General features: G+C 33.4%; 1 protein-coding gene across 7 annotated transcripts in view; it reads left to right on the forward strand.

The window, feature by feature from the left end:
- RFX3 (regulatory factor X3) overlaps positions 1-23,086 on the forward strand; it is a 265,614-nt gene that overhangs the window by 188,816 nt on the left and 53,712 nt on the right. For all 7 annotated transcript variants that reach the window (XM_074330486.1, XM_074330488.1, XM_019730013.2 and 4 more), the window contains 3 exons: positions 6,864-7,045; positions 10,550-10,669; positions 21,403-21,524. In XM_074330486.1, the coding sequence (XP_074186587.1) occupies positions 6,864-7,045; positions 10,550-10,669; positions 21,403-21,524 (424 nt within the window). The remainder of the gene's footprint in view (positions 1-6,863; positions 7,046-10,549; positions 10,670-21,402; positions 21,525-23,086) is intronic.

Here is a 23,086-nt window from a genome sequence, read left to right on the forward strand (position 1 = left end):
GTCTTTTTGAAATTATTATTCTCTTAGAAAGTTCATGAGGTAATATATGATGTTAATAAATGTGTGAATTTAGCTGCATAAACAAATAACTGTTTGTTCCTCATGGCTTCATATTTTTTATTACATAGCAGTGGCAAATCTTCCACACTGTTTACAACTGCCAGAGGCATTTCAGTATATAGAAAGAGTGGGCGTATGCAGTGATAATCTTTCTCTAGATGTCCTGATTCATTTTTATTACACCTCTGAGGTACAGTTAAATTGATTTAAAAACACATTTATAGTCAAGTCTTTAGAAACACAAATGATTCCACGGATAGTATGCAGAGTGTAGAAAAGATCAATGTTTCTGCTGATCAGTCAGGTTTGTTTCTCCCTGAACACAAAAGATCCTGTTGCCTTTCTGTTCTTGGAAAGTTAGTGATGCTCCTAATCCTTACTGTTTAACTAAACAACTGGAATAACTGCTGCATGTATTCCAGTTGAAAACCACCTGCTAAGGGTATTTTAAATGTTATTGACCTAATTGCTGATTTTCAGTTGTGTAGAAAAATTTTAGTAATGAGGTTTTAAAATGAATTATTGTTAGTATTTTAAATATCAATAAACTGTAAGTTGCCTTTATCCCTCTGAATAGGAGAAAATATAGAATTATTTGAGGTTTGTGGGATTCTTTGAAGTGGACACGAATTCAACTTTATGATAACAGTTCTCTGATTTATCGGTTTCTACTAAAGGTTCAAATACATTAGGCAAAAAGTTAGGAGAAATTGTCAATAATTTGTGTCTTATATTCACTAGCTTCTAAAGAAAGGTCTTAATCATGATTTTTGAGCTCCAACTCTGTTGTCTTTCTATTTTAAAATATGGACTAGAGCAGGTTTCCTGTTTTCTCTTTACACATTTGATTATTCACAGTAGTTCAGAAAACTCTCATGAGGGTTAAATTACACAAACAATCCCCTCCCAGTAGAATACAACCTGATTGCTTTGTTTTTCACCTTTCTTTCTGCACACTAGACAATGGAATGGGATATTAAATTTGTTGTCCCTTTTTCAGCATATTCTTAGGCATGTTTGGTACTGATGTTCTATTTTTACAATTATCATGCTATTCTTCAGGCTGAATACATGTATGACTTGTCTATTTTGTATTCTTTTTAGTGTCTCACCTATGACTGAGTACAGTTACACTGAATGCCGTGTTTATTCTATTAATGATGTTAACATAATGGCAGTTATTTCAGTAATAGCATCTTATAGGCAAAGAAATATTTATTGACAAGTGAAAATTCCCCAAGACTGCAAAAATTGGATATGTTTTGTCCACCAATGCATCCTTGGTGCCTAGAACAGTGCCTGGTACATAGTAGATGCTCACTAAATTTTGCTCAAGGATTGGATGTAAGAAGCAAGTAATAGAAGGGAACAGGCCTTATCTTACCTTTAGTATTCTAAATGTCTTTATGTCAATTATGGGCGTATTTATTTGGGGACTCATGCATGCATTATTTTGTTATTTAGTATGCTTCAGTAGATGTAAGTGTAAATATTGTTGTTAGAAAGTGGTGTTTTCTCTGCATACCATTTGAGTGCAAGAATATATGGTCACTGTATCATTTTCCCATGTGCAACCTTCAGTTTAAGAGTAGACAACTTTTTTTTCCCTCCAAACAATCTAATATTTAAAAAAATTATGTCCAAAGGTTATGTTATTCATCTCCATGTTTTTAGAATGGTACTTTTGACTTAACTTTACATAATTTAGTTTATTAGTATAGTAATTTTTATTTTAAATGCTTTTATTTCTGTATTTTTTGTATGTGAAGATGCTACAGGTAAATGATGTATAGTTTGCCTAAATCAAATTAGACTGTTGTAATTCTCTTCATTGAAGACTGAAACTTACTTTATACTCCTTCTCTGTTGTAATTAAAATAAATTGGCATTTAATGGTTATATTATATCCAATTTGTGATATTTTAGATCGTAATTTGAATGCAGAGATGTTCTTAATTGTTCCCAATTTCCACATAATGTTCTTCAGCTTGTGTGTTTTTTAAAAATCCCATCTAAAGTATATAAAAGGCTTTTGGCATTTATTTTATACACTTTTAACAATCTAGCAAATAATTGTTTCATGATTTTTTTCTGGTTTTAGCTACTGAAATATATTGAGCTCAAAGCAAAATCTTGTATTATATTCTCTCTCCCTTGACTTTCCTGTTTTATAAATATAAGTTATGACAGAAATAAAGCTTGTCAAAATGTATATCATCAGTGAACTGAACTTAAAATGAGTCCTAATGGATAATAATCCATCTGGGAAAAAATGCCAAATGTTACATTTAGATATTAATTGGGGAATGCAATATGTTTTTTTCTTTTTTTTTTTTGTCAATCAGTATTTCCCTTTAGGAAAAATAGGACCTATTCATCTTCCTTAATCTATCCTGATTAATATAGATTAAATGCAAAGGTTGAAAGATGCAATTATCTTCATTTCACCCTTACAGGAATTTGTTAGTTCATTAGTAGAATAATCAGCTTTTAAAGATAAAGGTTAAAAATTCCTATGGTATTTTATGGGCTTTTAAAATCACAAGTACAAACCAATGTTTTGTAAGACATTTTATTAAATAATAAAAAAATAGTAATAATTTAGTTCTAAATTACTTAATGTTAAGGGTATTGAATTATAGTGTTGAAATACATTTTATTAAAGACAGAACCCAAGGGAAAAATATATCTTATAGCAGGCATTCACTTCCCTTGGGTAGTACATGGAGTGTTTGCCTTTAGGTTATTATACTGAACTTCCAAGGATTATAATAAAAATAATCCTTTTTTATACTATGTTTTAGACTCGAATGTGTGATTTACAATTTCATCACTGTGTCAAAACTTAAAGGTTAATTTCTGGCATGTAGAATGCAGATTATAATCCCCAGCTAAATCTCAAAAGTCCTATCTGGTAGGTCCTAAGCCAATTTCCATTTCCGCAGTGAGTTTCTAGGAGCACTACCCCTGTATGTAGGCTGGCAGGCTTCCTCGCTGGAACAGTTGTGGCTGCAGCAGAGCCACCTCCATCCTTCAGGCCTTTTACCTGTACTTGATCTCCATCTGTTTCTCCAAAGTGATCTCCAGGCTTCTGGCAAGGAGTAAAAGTTCCTTCTCCTGTAAACAAGGGGTAGGGAACAAAATATAGCTTTTCTACTGTCAAAGCAATGGTCACCAGAATACCCACTCTTGTGAAATTTTTCAGCCAACTAATGATTATTATATATACACACATACACACATTATATACACACATATATAAATATATATGTACACACACGTACATATGTATTAGAAATAAACTCAGATTTTAAAAAATTAGTATAGAAAGAATCTTTAAAAATATAAAACCATACAATAAGAACAATCAGTTTGCAGAACAGTCCAGATACTTGACTTGTTTAGACATTTCAGAGGACCACGTCGCCAATCCAATAAAAGATTTATTTTCCCTAAATTATGCACTGGGACTTAACCAATATCATTTAGGCTTCTGTGTATTTTAAGCCAACTTTTGCTGTAACTATCTCACTATTTCTATGAAAAATTTTCTTAGTTAAGAATGGTCTGATTAACCTTATATATGTAAATCTACTTTTGGATTCAAAATATTTTATATTAAACTTTAATATTTGCTAGTTTTCAATTTTATAAAAGGCAATTTATGATGAAAAACCCTTCAAATATTTTATGATTGGATTTGCTTTTTCAAATATTTTAATAAATTTTCTTGTCTACAAGATAATTTTCTTGATCACGAGAAATTAGTTAACTCTCATTTTTAGATATTTGTCTTTACTGTTAAGTAATTAAACATTAAAAGAAGGCTAGTGAATAGTTCAGGCAGTTTGCAGAAATTTTCCATTTGTATCTGGTTAATTGAACATATTATTTTCATTTACTTTGTTTCTTATTAAAAGTATTTTACATCACATCTATTTTTATTATATATGTTTGGTTATAAACTTCATGTTATAAAATTGACCTTTTTTTCATTAGCAAAGGAAGAAATATTTGACTTTTATTGATTTTTTTTTTTTTAAATCATGCTATTTGGGATTTGACAATATACATTGCACTATTAGGGTACATAGATATATCTATACAAACATATCTTTAGAAATTTTAACTGACACATATGTGGGTTTCATGCTTGTGGATGTGGGAACTTCATTAGTTCAGGTGTAAACTATTACTGTTTTTCAAAAAATATTTACAGTTTTTATATGTTTGCCTTTCTGGGGATTTCGTTTCTTAGTGTATCCTTCATATTCCTTGATCTCAAGGAATTGAATTCCTCCAATAATATTCCTATATTCTGTGTTTCTATATTCCTAATATATGAAGAATACCAGTGGAAGGCTGTGTCTCATATGTAAACAGGAGCCAGCCCTTGTGTGAAGTACGTTCACTAGAGAAGCTCCTAACACTATTCAAGTGAGGAAACAATGCTTTCTGATCCCAGTTGTCATATGGAGGCACACAAATGAAATGTGTAAAGCAGGTTTGATTGCCACTTTTTATGTGTGATATCTGTCAGTTGCATTTGTAATCAAAACAGTCTTAAAATTTAAAAAGAAACACTAAAGAGACATCCTGACCCACTGCTGTAGGCAGAATACTAGTCTGAGCCTTAAAAACTAGATTTCCCAATCAGTTTACCTCTTCTCTTTTACAGTAAATGAATTTGTCATTCTGTGTTATTTAGAATACTTAGAAATCATGTTTGAATGCCTCTGGAAACGTGTTTACTGATAGGTTACAGATGATTCATATCAAAAGAATAATTTATTTTGTCATTATAAAAATGAATATTTTGTATAATCTTTTAAAAGGGGATAGGGTAGAGTTGTATATGTTACAGAGGCAGTAGGTGTGTTTAAATGCACATATTCATATGCGTATGTGGTTCGTAGAGTTCCAGTCTTCCTCACCAGAAAATGAATTTAATTTTTACAAGTATTCTACTCTGTCTTGTAAGCTTGGTGGCCATATTTTCTAATCCAATAGCAGTATGGGTTTAATGTAAGAATATTTTAAATTATAATGGTTTTAGAAACTTCAGTTATCACAGTTAAAGGCAATAATCCTGAAAATATTTTTAATAAATTTTCATATGAATCTGAAAGTTCAGGTTCTGAGTTTGATCACAAATCTTAAAATATGTACGCAAAATGGGGAAATGCTTGAATTTGTTTGAGTGTCCATATTATCATTTTGGGGAGATGATTGCAAATTCCTAGAGGACAGAGGTGGGATCACATTCATTTTTACATCACTAGATGCTAAGCTTCGAGTTCATACCTGGCTCATAGTTCATGCTTAATAAAAGAACTAATGTGTGGGATATAAAACTAAAAGCAATAAAGGAACAAGACAAACAAAGAAACAAACTCATAGACAGAGGCCAACAGTTCAGTGGTTACCAGAGGGTAAGAGGGGAGGGCGGTGGTAGAAGAGGGAAAAGGGGATCAGATATATGGTGATGGAAGGAGAACTGATTCTGGGTGGGGAACACACAATGTGATATATAGATGATGTATTACAGAATTGTACACTTGAAACCTATGTAATTTCTCAAACCATTGTCACCCCAATAAATTTTAATTAAAAAATATATGTATATACATATATAAAAATAGAATTCTTTGGCTTCTATAACTTATGTTTAACTTGAATTGCATGTAAAATATCAACCCTTTATCACACCTCTTATGTATGGCATGGAAATTTTGTTGAGACAAGTAATGTGAAATATTTGCTGCTTTTGTGGAAATAACAACTGGTATGTGAGTAATCAGGAAATGTATGTTGGAAACCAGACTCAAGCTGAGATAATATGTGACCTTAAAAAAAGGTCATTTAAATCTATTTTAGTTCTCTTTCTGTAAATAAATAAATGAACAAGTTAATAATTTTGCTAAGTTTAAAACTCAACAACATATACCTAGGTTAGATTTTCTAAAAATTTATTGCTCATTCATTACCTTAAAGATTATTTTTTGAAAATACACACAGGACAGCATAGAACTTTAAAACATGAACTATAGGCTTAAAGAATACTGCTTTATCAACTACAGTTGTAGTATGTCTTCCAAAATTATTTAAAAAACAAACATAGCTTTGAGATAGAAAAATTCAAATGATTATAATAAATGATGCCTTTTCATTACGTATAATTTTTTTTTCCCTGTGTCTATTGAGTTTTTTTTCCTTCTGGGGAAGAAATGACTTTTTCTCCTTTCTGCTTGCAGAATTTGTCCCAGTAGTTAATATTGTTATTATATTATCTTGTGTCAGTAAATTAGAATTCTCTAAAAATGACTAGAACCTTAATGCAAAAACTCATTCAAGGAAACCTGCTCTTCATGTGTTATAACAAGTGAACACAAAAGACATATTATATAATTGATTACGTCGTGCTGCCAGGTGTGGTAACATGTTTTGTTCTATAACAATTATAAATTATTTTTATGACCAGTTAATGGGATTATTTGAATTCCATGAAGAGATGTTTGTCTCCAAAATAGCAATTGATACAGGGAAAATTATTTTGTCTCTAAATGTGTTTGAATGGAAATGGTCTTAGGTCATAAATGATGTACAGTTTTTTATGTTTCTGAGTGTTTTCAAAGTCAGATTACACTGGTCTCTGAATTACAATAGTTTACTCTGTTACAAGGCTTGATGAAGATCTTCAAAGTACTTCTGTATATTGTACTTGCAGATATGATATTTTGTCTTGTAGACATTCTGGTAAATTATATGGTTTCTCTGTGTTTACTCTGTCTTATTTACACTAGCTCCAGTGGCTGTTGGACAATTACGAGACAGCAGAAGGAGTGAGCCTTCCCAGAAGCACTCTATACAATCACTACCTACGACACTGTCAGGAACACAAACTGGACCCAGTCAATGCTGCTTCTTTTGGAAAACTCATAAGGTCAATTTTTATGGGGCTACGAACCAGGAGATTAGGAACTAGGTTAGTACTGAACAGTAAGATCATAAATTAATCTCTTTTTCAAGCTAAAGCAGTTCAGTATATTATTTGAGCAAAAGTACTTGATTACAGATAACATAAAGAAGAAATACAAAATTAGCTCAGTTTATCAAATCCCTCCGGAAAAGGAAAGGTCATTATTCATTGAGTACCACCAAACCAGAATGATGCTTTGTCCTAAGCATGAATTGAGCAAAGCTTTGAGAAGGAAAAGTTGATTCTCAAATCACATAGGAATGAGCAGACCAACGTGTTAATGCAAGATTTACATATAATGCTTTAAAAATTAATATGTATCACTATCGTCTCTTTTTGAAAATAACCATACTAAAGTTGTTGAGTAAAGTAACATGGTAAATGGAAAACTATGTATGTTGATTCTTCCAAAATTAAATTGATAATGTCTCTTCAATTTGAATGGAATAAGAAATTAAAGCTGATTTTTTCCTTTCATTTCTGGAGACCAATTAAAAATCATTTGGTGAACTTGAAAAAATATGGGTGTTTGAAGCCCTCAACAATTACATGGTGCTATTTACCTCTTTTTAAACTCTTCATTATGAAACTGCATGTATGGAAGTAAAAATATAGTACAGTTTCATTTCATGGAAGCCAAAAAAGTGAAGAAAACTGTTAGTTTCTATGTTTATTTCCTTTTGAAATAGATAATGTGTTTTTGCTAATATGAAAATAATGCTTAGAACTGTGTGGCTTCATTTTTACTTTTGTATAATTTTTACAAATTATCAAAACATAAATATTTTAAGTAGCTGGACAGAAATATATGGATGCCTTTGATTTCCTAAATCTTACAGGAATCCACATTAAAAAGTATAAAAATACAGATGCTACACTGTATGACATTAGATGATATACCTTTAATAAGTTATTTTACAGGTTCATAGTATTCTAGTAAATGGTTTTTAATATTCTTAATTAAATAAACAGAGCCTTAGTAATTGACCTTGTTATTTATAATTTATGCTGAAGAGTATGTCAGTTTTAGGACATTTACAAGGTCTGTATGTATTCAAAGTGTGAATTATTTCATTCTGTTGAATTTCAAATGATGATGTAGCTTTCAGAAAGCTGGAGGTTTAGTTCTTTCATAAGTGTAACTTTTCCTATTAGCTTTCAGTCCCTTGAAAAAAATCTTTCTGTTTCTGGAGTATGTTTTTCCCCAGAACCTCGAATAGCTGACGGCTCAGTAGTTATGCATACCATACCAATATTTTGAAACTCTGGGCTTTATTCAACATTCTAATAGCTGTATTGTTGTGCTTCTTTTGTTAATGAAAGAGATTTCAATGGGTCCTATTTTGAGGCTCCATTCAAACCTTGAAACACATCTTTAAAATAGAAAGTGACAAAATTGGGGTTGTTTGGGTCTGTGAATAAGTAAAATCCATACTCTTTAAGTACTTATTGCAGTATTGCAGCTTTTACTTTCTGGTGTTCTTCCCGCCCCTCCCCTTCACTGTATAACAATTATGTTTCCAGTTTCTTTTAAAATTGTATATAGTATTTGTAATTAGGGATGGAAAACAAAGCCTAGACAAATAAGGAGAAAAGAAATCCTATGGGGATGGTTTAAACAAATGCTATGTTAAGAAGATAGCAGAACTCTAATATAAAAAAAAACTGCCCATGGTAGGGGTCGGAGTACTACCAGAGAGTCTTTTTAACATGGAAACTGTATTAGCATTCACTTTCTACCTCTAACCCAGGAGACAGAAAGAAAATCAGTATAAATCATGAGACAATTTAACTCAGATACCTTTTTTTTTTTTTTTTTTCCAAGTAAACTGTAAGCAGAACTGTTCATTTATCCATCAGTAAAATTAACTGGTGAATTCATTCAAACCAGTACCAGACCTTTTCTCAAGTTTTGGAATTAAGTAACAAGTAAATAAAATCACCATGTTTCTAAACAAAGACAAATCAAAAGGTACCTTTAGTAGATCCCCTTTTCAAGTTAAGTGTAAGCAAAGAACATGGGACCTGCTGATCTCCCTCATCTCCTATGGAATAGAAAGAACCACCTCTCCACCAGACCAACCAAAATGCTGACTTTAAGAAACTGAAAAGAAACTAGACACTTCATCTGTTTTGTGGTCTCACAAGAGAGACACCATTTTACCCTGTGGCTTTTACATTTGGCTGTGTCCCCTGGTTAATCTCTTTTGCTTCCCACCCCTGCCAGAACTCCATGTCATTCTCCACTCTGTACAAGAGGACACTAGTAATTGGGTGTGTGGTATTGTTTGGTTTTGCTTTTTGCTCTATTCTGCAGTGGATTTTGGAGACAAGATCTAATCTCTGCGAGTGGAAAGTCTTTCTTTAGAAGCAGTAGGTTTTCATACTGGTTTATTGTACTGAAACTGTGTAGGTATTCAGATGCCCTGTTTTTTTTAAACTAGCAATATTGTTTATATAAGAAGATTTTAATGTTTTTTTCAAATATATAGGGTTCATCTAATACATGTTCTTTAATCTTGGAAGTAAAATTCTGTTCTACTTTATATAAAATATTTAGTCTACACTCCCCTTGCATTTCTTTTTGTAAATGAAAGAAAAAATTGAAAAGAGCCCTGATGTCTTGCTATATATAAGTTTGTGGAAAACTATTTTCTCTTTGCAAAAATTTACATATTTAAATGTTATTTTTGCAAGAATTACAAATTTCATTTGGAGCAAAACTTTGTCGTTTCTAATAACAAACATGGTCTTTCTCACGAACATGGTGAAATTGTGACATTTTTATTCCAGTTGGAAATTTGCCATTTTCACAGAGAAATTTCCCCAGGTATGTTGTGACACATCTTATTCAGTGTACAAACTAATATGAATCCAAAAGACTAGAGATTAATAAAGTGTTTCAAAATGAACAGAGTAAATGCATGCTTCTTTTTAGATTTCAAAATACTAAATATAACAGACTTCACCATGACATTTGTGTCAGTGAAATTACCTTCATTATCCCTGCAAAAATAGAACTTGAAAAATGTAGAACTTAATGCATATCTAAGACAGTAGAAATAAGAATTTATTTTCGTTTGGTTTTGTATAACCTCTTTATAATAAATTCTCATTTAGCGTGCAACCCTTTATCCTGTTAATGAATCTTTGTCCAGAATTTTTTCTGTCCATTACCCCTTCCAAATTAAATTTAAAATGTAAATTTGAAAATAAAATGTAACTTAAATGGAGTAAGTTGACTATTTGACTAATATTTAAGAGAGTTTATAAGGAAAGATTTTTCTTAGGGCTTCGAGCTGATTGATTCAGAATTTTATTTTGATTCTTCAAAGGTGGCCCCCATAAAAACATGTAAGTATCCAGAACACATAATCATAAATAGGTATCATTAATATATTGCTTATATATATATTTTCCAAACGTGAAGTTAAATGAATGTCCTAAGTGATTAATATTGGTTTGACTGACTTTTTTTTGTTTCTAATGTTTGTTGTTCTTTTTATGAAGAGGAAACTCAAAGTACCATTATTATGGGATTCGTGTCAAGCCAGACTCCCCTCTTAATCGTCTACAAGAAGACATGCAGTATATGGCTATGAGGCAACAACCCATGCAACAGAAACAAAGGTAGATTCTGGAATTATCATTGACATGTCAAGGCTATGTATTTCTTTAGAAGTTTGGTCTCCCTTTTTTCTGAATAAACATAACAAAAACCTAAATGTGCAAGAAAATCACTATTGTTGGCATGCTTTCACTACAGACAGTTCTCAAATATGATTTAGAATTTTGTTCATCCTGTCTAATTTCCAGATCTTTTAAAATTACTTCTCAGTCAGTCTGTTTGGCCCCTTTTCAGTTAAATGTGACATCCCAAACTATTCAAACAGGGTAACTAAACACAAAACATAAAGAGTAAATACCAACTGTTTCAGTATTCATGAGTTTCTTATTTGCTTTTCTGCACATCCCTCAAGTCATTCTTTTTGACACTATAAATTCTTGCAGAATGTTTGGGACTTCTTACATTTTCTTTGAATCCAGCTTCGTAGATGTAGATATTAGAGCTGTAAGAGAGCTCATGCATTCATGGATGGATGGATGGATGGATGGATGGATGGATGGATGGATGGATGGATGGTGGATGGATGAATAGAATCATAGATCTTAGAATTGAAAAATACCTCAATATAGTCTGGCCCTGCAGCCTTGTGAGAATCAAAGCATTAATCATCCTGTTTTTCAGTTAAGTCCCAGAGAGGTTAAATTATTTGAGCAACCCATAATGCTGTTGCATAGCCAAGGGTTTTGTAGTATTACGTGACTTATATCACGGTTAGGAGTTAATAAAATGAAAGCTCTCTCACTCTTTACTGGTGTAGCTCTGTCATGGCAGTAGTTAGTTTTCTTTTCAATTGAGCATACAGAATTAGGTAGGAGAAAGATAGTCTACATATCGGTAATCAGATAATCTCCATCAGCCTGCCTAAACCATTGATCTGGGATACTGAGTCGCCTTGGCCAGATCTCCTCCACATCCATACTGCCTTAGTCAGAAGTATTAGCTCTAAGTCACTGCTGGAGAAAGAATGTATCACTCAATAGTCCTTTGCCTATTTAGGCAGTAAGCACTAATTGCATCTCTGCTACATACTAGGCCCTGCATTCAGAGATAAGAACAGTCCCTACCTTTGAAGAGTTAAGACATTAGAAGGAGAGGCACATGGGATATTTTTGTCCTTTAAGTAATGCAATGTGAGAAGTGCTGAAATAAGGCTTTGATCAAGGACCTATTGGAATACGGAGGAATTTTCCTTAAACTCTGGGAGAGGGCAAATTGGGAAGTTTCATAGAGAAAGTGCTATTTGAGTCGGCATCTAGATCAGAAAGAGGAGAGGACTGTTCAGGCAGAGGGAACAATGTAAACAAAATCAAGAGGGGTCAAGTTAATGCCTTTGGTAAATGCTTTGTGATTTGGTGAGGGTGGTACTGCAGGAGGACAATTGAGAAGCTGAGAAGTTCAGTGGTAGATGAGATTTAAAAAGTAGTTTGGATCACAGATTAAGGGATTTGGTTGTTTATGGAGCTAGTAAGTTTGTTCTTTGCAGAACATATAGCTTTGAAGCTGTGTAAGGCTTTCAAGCAAAACAATGAAACTTTCAGATTTTTTCTAGAGAGATGACTTTTTGGTTTTGGGCAAGACATATTTAATGAGAAGAGACAAGAGCTAAAGAAACTGGGTATGTGGTTTTAACACAGTCATAGTTTCTAGTGCAAGTGTCCCAGACTGAAGAGTCAAGTCAAGATTGGATATTATATAAAAGTATCTTAAGGGTTTTAGATATTCAATTCACAGTTTCTCAACCTTATTTTTATAGGTATAGTCTGTGAAATATATTCAGAAGGGCTCTGAAAAATAATAAAATGAATCATAGGACAGTCCCTTATGTGGTTGGAGACAGAGATTATGTGAGTTGTAATAAACTGTTACTATCTTGGGTTATGATTATTTTTTTACCTGTTAGTGGCAGCAGTTAGAGCTTTTACTTTATGGTGTGGTCTCTGCTCTCATGCATAGCAAAACTACACAGTGGAGATGAGAGTGAGATCAAGAAAAAGAAAAGTTTGATTCCCAAAAAAAAACCACAACATACTCCAACTTAAATATGAACAAAAGCTTGGTGAATGATACCTAAGACAATTGAAGCATACTTCTTTCTGTGATACAACTGCAGAGAATCCTAGCAAGTTTTCCTGGAAATGGAAGCTTTCAAGGGACATTCTTTATTTAAAAAGCCTGGATTAGGTAAGCAAGACATAGGGGTTAACAAAAGGTCTCCTTATGAAAAGAATCCAGAGCTAAAAAGGTTAACAAACCATGAAAACACTGCAATCTCAGTTTAGTAGTAATTGCTTTTAGAATTAGATATAATATGGATGTATTTAAGAAGTGATAAAATTCTCAGCGATATCAAGAAATTGTGCCAACTTTAGTTAGTGTGCTTCCTTATGAAATAAGAATGTTAGAGAACCAAAGAAGTACTGAAATGTCCTTTAATTTGTTGGCTTTTTTTAATTTAAAAAATTGTAGATTATGGACATTTGCTTTTGGAACGGTGTCTTGCCAATGGATTGCAGTGTTAGTGTAATTAACTTCGAGGATCTCATTGGAATAAGCAGGCCAGAGGGAGGTTTCTGCTCTCTCTCTGAAGGATCCTGTCAACTGGCAACATCAGAAGGCCTTAACTGAAGCCAATTCTCCGTTCATTGTGCAGAAACATTTGGATAGGAGATGAAGAGTTTGTCTCCCTAAGTCTGGATGTAAGGAATAAGAGTATTTGTTGAAACAATGGCAAAAGAACATTATATCATTTGTTTTGTGGCTTATAAAATAAGATACTTCCAAAACTCAAACATCCTATTGAATATGTTAAAATTCACATACGAAGAGACTGCTATTCTCTTGTTAAAATACGAGTGGCATGTGAAAGGTTTAAAATATTTTATAGCAGGTACTAGTATTTCATATTTTAGAATATTAAAATTATTTAAATGCCTCTAGGTTTATTGTGTGCACCTGTATGTGCACATCTTCCATAGTATAAATGTACACATTTCGCTTGTTCTTACAGTAAGAAAATTCAAGCATATGCAGTGATTATTTTATCAGATACAAGCGAAGTTTCAGAGCTCAGTTCATACCTTTTTTTTTATAAGTTCGGAATCATACTAGTTGTAGTGGTAATAATGATTATTGTTTTGTATTGCTTTATAATGTTTAGAGCCTCTTTACATATGCTAGCTCACTTGAAGATTTGATAGCATAGTAAAGGAAATTTCCATTTATCTACAAATCAGATTTCCAGCAACACCACCATATGGAACATAGCCATGAGTCTGGAAATAAATGGAAACAGCTTTTGATTGAAAAACAGATGTCGCAGAGCCCGTAGTTTAGCTTAATTGAAAAGATGAAGCCATCCTCAAGCCATTTACCTAAAATAAAGGAGCAGATTAGAGCCCACTTGATTCATAGGAAATCATGAGGTATAACAGCTGGCAAGAGGAAACATAAGTAGACAAGGGTCTTCTGTTTGCTTTGGGTTATTCAGCACACAGCCTGTACACATTCCATGGAGGGACAAGTAGATGTAGGCACTCTAGTAGGCCCATTGAATATCACTCTAGTGACTAGAATCTAGTCTAACACAGTGTAATAACTGTTTGGCATATTGCTGACATTATAGGTAATCAGCAAGAGGTTAAGTACCCTGGTGAAGGAAGCAGGAGAATGTGCAATGGTTCTTTTCTTAGTATCTTCTGGGGAAAATATTTCATATGAAAATAACTTCTGCAAGTAAATGAGGTAATCTTTGGTTTTCAAGAAAATTCAGTCATGAGCCAACTTATTTACCATAATTTACACAATAAATAAATTAGGTTATTATAGAACAAAAGGGAGATTAGTAATTTTGAGCTCTACAAACTAAGTAAAACTGTTTGCTGCAGTTTATTCTTAATATTTAAAGGGAGCGCTTAGAGAGGGTTGCTACCTATATTTTAGTTATTCTTCCAAGTCCTACTAGCAGAACTGGTGGGATGGAGCCAAGTGCTTTTGGTAATGTCCTTGATTGTGTTCAACCCCAGCAGCCGTTGTCAAAATATTAAGCTGCAGTTATCATTCCTTCAACAACTACTTAACCAACAGCTGCATACAGAATATGTCCAACACATCTAAACGAGATATCAGAGAATCATAGAATATAAGAGGTGGAAGGAGGAGATCACCGACTCCAACTCATCCTCTTGATGAGAAAACTGAAATCTATAAAGGGTAGATAATTTATCCACCATCATGTAGCAATCAGGACTAGAATCCAGTCCTCTGGTCTCTATTCTTATAAGAAGAATTCTACCCTTAAAGAGGTAAGATAACCCGAACAGAAACATACACGTGAAATAAAAATTTTGCATATAAAATAAAGGGAAACCCCCATTATAGTAAGTATGTCTTAAATAAGTGAGGAAATGCACCACTTTCTATCTCTGAATGATCTCTTCACAGGAATTGGATTCTGTGAAAGAAGGAACCTTTGTGGCACTGAAGTGAGGGAACTAGAGGGCACCTGGAAAGATGGTAGAGCAAGGCCACTTTTGCTTTGGCTGTAGACAGGTGTAAAAGCCTTCACGTCCCCAAGGAGTGAGGGAGCAGGACAAGAACTTTTGCCATTAGAAGACCTTTCTTAATATAGGTCTCATAGATGAGTGGAAAAAAGCCTATATTTAAAATTGGGAAATGTGGATTTAAACACAGGCTGCTTTCGCCCTTCGGCAGAGTGTGTGACTGAACTCCACTAAAACTCGGCTTCTTCATCTGCAAAATGGAAATCAATAATAGACTAACTCACAGATTGTTTGGAAGTTCAAGTGGAAAAAATGTATAAAGGTTTTTTTTGTAACTGGAAACATTCAAGTGTTAGATAAATAATAATAATTATTGTCATTATTATACTACATGCACTTGAGAAAACTATTTCTTTAGAATAAAGGCTGTTTTGGAGAAGGATAAAACCTGGCATTTGGGCAAGTTTGGCTTCCATTTCTGCATACCTCTAGGCCAGTGGTTTTTCATCTTCCATTGATGTGAATAGTTTACCATTCCTTTCCTAGACCATGAATTTCCCCAGGGTCATTACAGAGCTAAGCACCCAGTGCTGGTAAATGACGCAGAGGCCGATGAGGGTGGCAGGATTCTTTAGCGGAAAGAAGATGAGGTGCCTGCATGTTTGGCTTTTGGAGACAAATAAGGAATCTTGACACTGAAGTATTAAATGTTCACTGTGCCATTGTAGCAGTCCCTGATGTAAAGGTATTTTCCATTGAAGATAGGAGAATCACAATTGAGTAATTACTAACTACAGTACTCATGTAAAGTTTAGTAATGAGTCACCGCTCATCCTTCTCATGCATGTTTATTGAGTATTTAAAATGTTCTTCAATAAGCACTTCATCTGCATGATCTCGTTTGGCGATTATATTATTTACTGATAAACAAGCTAAGGCCCATTGAATTTTGCTATATCCAAGCTCTCTAATTTAATTTTTCCCTAGCTAGAGTCTCAGGTACGCTTTTTTTGTTTTTTGTTGCTATCTTGGCTTCACTGAGACAGGTGGTCATTCTCCAAATTAAGGAGGAGTGGAGGCATCACTCTAAAATCAGTTCAACAGAAAGGGCCAGCTGTAGATAAAAGGAGTATCATTGAAGCATATTTGTAACAAGACTATATCAGTTCTATGTTAACCATACAGTCCCTATGCTAAGAGGACTCAGTGAAGAAATTCATGAGGTAAGGGAATTGCGTCTGCTGCTTTCAACATTGCATCCTCAGCACCTAGTATAACACTGAGCACATCATCAGAGCCCTATAAATACTTTAAATGAATGAATGATCCACAGGTTTTATTTTAGCCAACAGCTTTAAACTTCTCTTTTCCCTCTCCTACATTTTCTACTAAAACCATCGCACATAATACAACTGCCCCATTTGGATTTAATTTTTTCCTCTTTTCCTTGTCCAATTATAGATGTAGAACGAATGAAGAGACAGATACTCCAAGACCTACCAAGAGAATTGGAGCGATGTAATAACTGTCATTAACCAACAAGGTGGATGTTAGAAGTCATTTATATATAGACATAGTCAGTATGACATCAAGGAGTCAGTTTCTGTTCTGAGAGTGGCTCTCTTAACGTTCACTATTTTCTTTGATCTGTTCATATCTATATCATTTGGTTTCTTTCAGACCTCAAGTCATCTGAAGACTTTCTGGAATAATTTTTCCAAAGAGAATGTCAAGATTCCAATAGAAAATGTTAGCCTCTTGACCTGATTATGTGCTCAACATTTAGATTTGTTCAGGCAAATTAAATGATTGTGTACTTTCTCGAGCTGTATTCATAATAATGATTCTATTTGCCAGTACAATTCAGCTTTTGCATTTTGCACGTGCATTTTTCACTTGCTTCAAAGAGACTTTTCCAAATATTTCTTTTAGTCTGTTGACAACCCTTCCACCTGGTACTTTTAGTTGAACGTGATGGTAAATATAAGCCATTCTTTGTCTTCCATTAGACTCCTTCAGTGTCTATACATGTGAGATTATTGACAGAATCAGATATTATTTTATAGTAGAGTTACAGCTGTCCAAGTTCTAAATAACAGCTATGACTAACCCCATGGGGGAAGATTCCTAATAATTTTCCAAGTTTTCTGTGTTAGTGACAGGTTTCATGCATACACTCAGCTATTAAAGCATTAGAGTTTCTTTGATTTCTTAATCATTAACAACTTTAGCTCTGATTGCCCACGGAGTTGCAAGCTGTTAAAATTATCATTTGCCTCTTACTAATTTTGAAACCAACAGTTGTTTCTTCACTAGATGCAGCACAAGTCTTTCTCAGAGCACACACAACTCAAGAACGCAAAGAATCTACTATATGAAAGCCTAATCTGGAAATAATGAATATGTAAAATAAACGGGGGGAGCGTTCAGTTTTTTAAAGGATTCAACAAAACTTTTTTTCTGGTTTTTACAATTTAGTATTTAAATGGTGATTGTTTCATGAAGAAAATAGAGAGGCAGGGAATCTGAAAATGATGTTTCAATGCAAAGAGGTCAACTGAAATTCTGCCAGAGTTAAGATAATGTTGGATTATCTTATAAGCCAATAGAATATTGAAAATATACTGGAAAAATTATTTTTATACACAGCCTTTTCAAAACCATGCCCCTAAGTGCTTTGCCGATAGTAAATGCTCAATAAATGTTTGTTGAATTGATTTGGTATATGTTAAGGTCAATTAATATCCTGATAAAATGAAATGTTACCCTGAGCATTCATTCATTCATTGGTCTATCATCCATTCAGACATTTTTATTTACATTTCAAATGTAGTTTATTGAAAAACAGTTGTTAATTGATGACATTTTATTAAAAAATGACTTTCCTCTAGTGTTATGGATATACTTCAATAACAGTGGTCTAATGGAATTTATGTCAGGCCAAGAGGCTGCTAAGGAATTGTGTTGTGCAGACTCATTAAGAAACATCTCAGAAGCATGTTAAAATAATCAATTCCTAAGCCCCATTCTCAAAGATTTTGTTGGGTAGATCTAGGGTGAGCCTAGCATTTGAATTTTTTGGAAAACTACCCAGATACTGTCATACAATTAGGTTTCCAAACCTAATATAAGATAATAATTGTTCCAAGAAGAATCAGTTACCACAGATAATAGTTTGTTTAGCCTATTTTTGATGTGCCTGTTATTAATTTCCTGTTAAATTCCCTTCTTCTCTGGGAAGACCCAACCCTCTGAGGCAATGCTAGGGATACGATGTTTTTCCCAGAGTATCAGGAAAATAAACATCTAGCATTCCTCAGTCCAATATTTGTGCTTTCTGGAGATTCCTTCTAAGTACCAATCCGATGCCAAGCAATACACTGTGGATATGCCACCACGTGACTTAGTATTTAAAACAAAGCAGGAAAAGCAAAAGTTAGCACTACCTAGACGTTCTCTGCTGCTTAGCTCACACTAATACTGCTCTTGTATATGAGCCATATTCCTGTCCTTCCTAAAATCACTCTTTGTAGTACAGACCCCTCTCAACCATGTCCCCACACCTTTCTCTGAGGAGATACAACGTAAGGTTCTGGCAACTGAGAATGGATACACTTGGTACATCTCTGCCTGATCCATTCAATCCACTATTCACCTTGCTGCCCTTACTTTTATAGTTACAATAAAAGTACTCATTTTCCAGCTCTGACTATATTTTCTTTTTTTTCTTCACCTCTCCTATGTAATATTTGTGTTCAAATACTGACTTACACGGTTTCTCCAGAGTTTACAAACTAATTTCCTTTTATTCCTACAAGCTAATACTGATGCATTTTCCATCTCCTGTGTAACATAGTGCACCTCCAATCAGTGCTTCCCATTCAATATCATTATTAAGCATAATCGTACATTAATTATAACATATTATGGTTTTGAATGCTTATTAAAAATACAATCTCTCTTTCCTTTAGGAACTTCCACTGTCTACATCTTTCTCAGGAAGTAGATAATTTTGCTTGCAGGCTACAAGCTTACTAAGCGCTGTGTGCAAGTAGGTTGTGACATAGCATCCATCTTCTGAGAGGAGTATATGTCATTTCCTTTCATGGTGAAATTCCACTTGTCCTTGATATTTGTACCTGTTAAGCATCCATAGTATACTGGATGCTGTGAAGGACAAAGGGACTTGGTAAAGCACAGCTGGGCGAAGTCTCATAGTTACTCTCTAATGCTATATTAAAATTTAATAAATTGAAGTCTATAGGAAATATTTCCATTTTCTCTTCTCCAAGGTAAATAATTCAAAGTCCTTTAACAACTTTTGTGTATTAACTCCATGAATTCTATACTTCATTAACTTCAATGAAGAAACATGGTTAAACAATTTTAGCCTATTTTATTAGTGAGATAAAATTTCTTAGTTGAAAAGGGGAGGCTAAAATCAACGAAACCTGGAATGGGTCAATGAAGACAAGCGACTTTCCTAAATATATTTTCTAAGGATAAAATCATTTACATTTTCTAGAACAGAATGGTTATCAACTCCCTCACACAAGAACTCAAAGCTCTTGCCTCACAAAGCTTTTTTTTCTTGACTTGCTAAGATGATTTTTTTAAGGAGAAAATTAAATGAGAAAAATATTTAATTTTCATGAACAATGCTTCTAGCAAATCATAACACTAAGCCTTTTGCCATTTCTTGGTATGGCCCAAATTGAAAAGTACATTTACATGGTTTTTCCATAAAAAATAGGTTTGAGTTATTCTATATCATTAGAAAATAGCAACCAACATTTTGGAGATGTGGGGTCATTGCTAAAATGATAACAAGGATGAAGTGTGTTGTAGCCTTTTTCACCCTGTTCATCTTCTGACTTTTTTTTTGCTTTTCACAGTTCTGTGTGAGATACTGACATATACAAAATAAATGTAAATGTCACTATGAATGACTTTGGTATTTTCTTTGAAGTTTCATTTATCTGAGTTATAATTAATGATACGTAAGATTGAATCATTCCTTAAGGCAACCGGAGCATTAGTTTATATGATGTTTCACCAGGTCCATTCATTTTATATCTGTTACCAGGGTGCAGGCATCTTTGAGTATAAGCTGTTCATGTATTAGGGACATTGTTATTCACAATAATTTCATATTAATGATCCAGTTGCCTTATGGTATTAATGGAAGAGTCCAGTGTCTGAATGGTGAGAATATTAGGTGGTTTTGTTTATTAAATATAAGCAGAAATAAGGAGAATAGGACAAATGGCATAAAATGAATGATGTTATCTCTAGGACATAAGCTTTTTGGAGACTTTAATTTTTTGCTTAGTTTTCTGTTTTTCTAAATTTCTATAATGAAGAAAAATAAATGAAATCTTAGAAAAACATTATAGTTGCTGCTTATTTCTTATTTTGTATGTGCTTATCCTAGGAGGGTTGCCCAGGCGTTTTTTCCATATGTGGTATGTCTCTCCCCAGCAGTCTTTCCTTCTTTCTCATGCGGCTGAAGCATATTTTCCCTGTGTTAGCAGTATGGAAAATCCATAAGTTTGTATGACTAGTACCTAAACATAAAGACATAACTGTAGCTGACTTGGGTTTATTTTTAAATCTGGTAAGCTAGGTTTGTAGATGCATTCTTGCATGTATTTTGCTGCAAGCTGATGCTTTGGGTCTTTGTATTTGCAGATGTGGAGAGGATTCAAGGAAGATGAATGTGTTGAGATGCATGAGAAGTTTTAGCAGATAAGAAAAACAGTATTGTAGAGTTTGTAGGCTGTTTCATATTTTAAAGATATTAATTAATTGAAAGCCATTCATCAACATTTCTCAATCCATAGTGCCTAGATCTTAGTTCAGATTAAAGTCCCAACATATTTAAAATGTTTCTCCCTTGATCTATTGGCCATTAAAAGTTATGTTCAAATCATGTATTAAAACTATAATCGTGGATGTCTTTGCCACTGCTGTCCAAAGAAAAACCTCATAACACTTTCATTCTTAGGTAAATTTATGAATTTTTCAAAAATTGTCCCTCCCTCTTTTTTTCTTTTCACAATTGAAAAAATTTCTTCATTCTAGCTTTATGAGACTGTCAAGGAGGAAAAAAGCCTACAACTATCATGAGATATTAAAGAAGATAGAATAAAATTGAATGCCTTGGGAGTTTTGTGTAGTACTAAAAAGCAAGGAATAATTTGGTTTATTTGTTTTTTTCCATCTAATATTTTTAGGTACAAGCCTATGCAGAAAGTGGATGGGGTTGCAGATGGTTTCACAGGAAGTGGTCAACAGACAGGCACATCTGTTGAGCAAACTGTAATTGCCCAAAGTCAACATCATCAACAGTTTTTAGGTATGTTAAGGTGTAATGCATATTAGTTGCTATTAGGATTTTGAAAACAAGAGAACAATAGTAGTGTTTTCTCCAAGTGCGATGTCTATTATAGATGTTAATTACATAGAAAGACCTTTTTTGTGCTGAAATTATGCACATCATATGCTATTTCTAGTGCATTTATATTTTCTCATGTTCATTATAGCTTATTTTTAAAAATCTTGAGCTATGTAGGACTTTTAAATGTATAAAATTAAAGGCTTATTGCTGTGAAATTGTTTTCCAGAATTTGTGTTAATTGGGCTTTTGAGATCAAAATTGTGTTGTGTTTACTTTCAGTAGTAATGAAAGTGCCAAAAAGAACTCTTATTTTCTATGTATAAAGTTACATATGCATACAGTGTCAGATTAGAAAAAAATTATTATAAACTTGAAAAAATTAATTGATTTTTTTTAAGTTGATCACAGTACTTCCTATGATTTTTTTTGTAACTTTCTAGATCATATACATGTTTCTTTTTATTTAAAGAGTTAGGAAGTGGAACTTGAACATTTTACATATTCCTGTCATAGCCAAAGGTGCAAAAATGGCACTTTAATTGACAGCTCTTCTAGAGGTGAGCATGCATAGTTTCCGTACAACAGATCAAGATAAGTGGAAGCTATCAGAGAGTGCGTGTGTGTGTTTCTGTGTGTGTGTATATGTGTCTATGTGTACTTTCTGACAAAGACAACTAAAACAGACTCTCAAGTAGGAATAGCTACTGAAGTTGAAAATATTATGGCAGCATTTCCCAAAGTAAAGTTCTCAGGTATATTTTTGTGGACTTCTGAGCTCTCAAGAAGAATATATTTTTATTTTATGTTTTTATTTCAATTATAATCTTAAAAAAATGAAAGCCTATTATGGATTCCCTAGAAGCCTAGAAAGAGTACTGTTCTGCAATTTTATTTTCCACATTTGTATTTGAATGTATGATAAAGCAGGCACCAAAATGTATTGCATTAATTGTCCCGAGCTAATGAGAAAAGAACCGAGATTTACTATGTAAATTATGCCTTCATCCCAAGGGAAGGCTAAATGATGTCCCAGCACTCTGTGTGGAGGACAGTTTCACAGCTCATTCAAATATAGAAGAGTAATGGGAGAACCAGCACCATGAAGTATGTGTTGGTATAGGCCTGTCAACCCCAAAAGATCCTGCCGCAGTAATCAATATCGCATTCATGTTGCGAGAGGTAATCATTTACTTACAGGACAGCAGCAGCAGCCATCATATCCAATTAATGTTGTTCAGTTTAATGTTATTTTTGTAGTTTTCTTTGTATTTCTTTTGTAGCTCTTGTGGTTTGTGATTATACAAGAGATATGAGCATAATGAGTTTAAGGCTAGATTTATTTTTTACATACTTAAGTCACAATAGTAAAAATAGCTAAAATTGATACTGGCCAGCTTCAGAGATAGTTTTCTTTTGAGAGGGGCCCTATATTAAGAGACGCTGTGATCTGTTGTTTACAGTGTAGTCATAGTGAAATTTTAGTTCCAAAAATTTTATGTTCCCTCTATTGTGCTGATGAT

Source organism: Rhinolophus sinicus, linkage group LG04, assembly GCF_036562045.2.
Source record: "Rhinolophus sinicus isolate RSC01 linkage group LG04, ASM3656204v1, whole genome shotgun sequence".
Classification (NCBI taxonomy): Eukaryota; Metazoa; Chordata; class Mammalia; order Chiroptera; family Rhinolophidae; genus Rhinolophus; species Rhinolophus sinicus.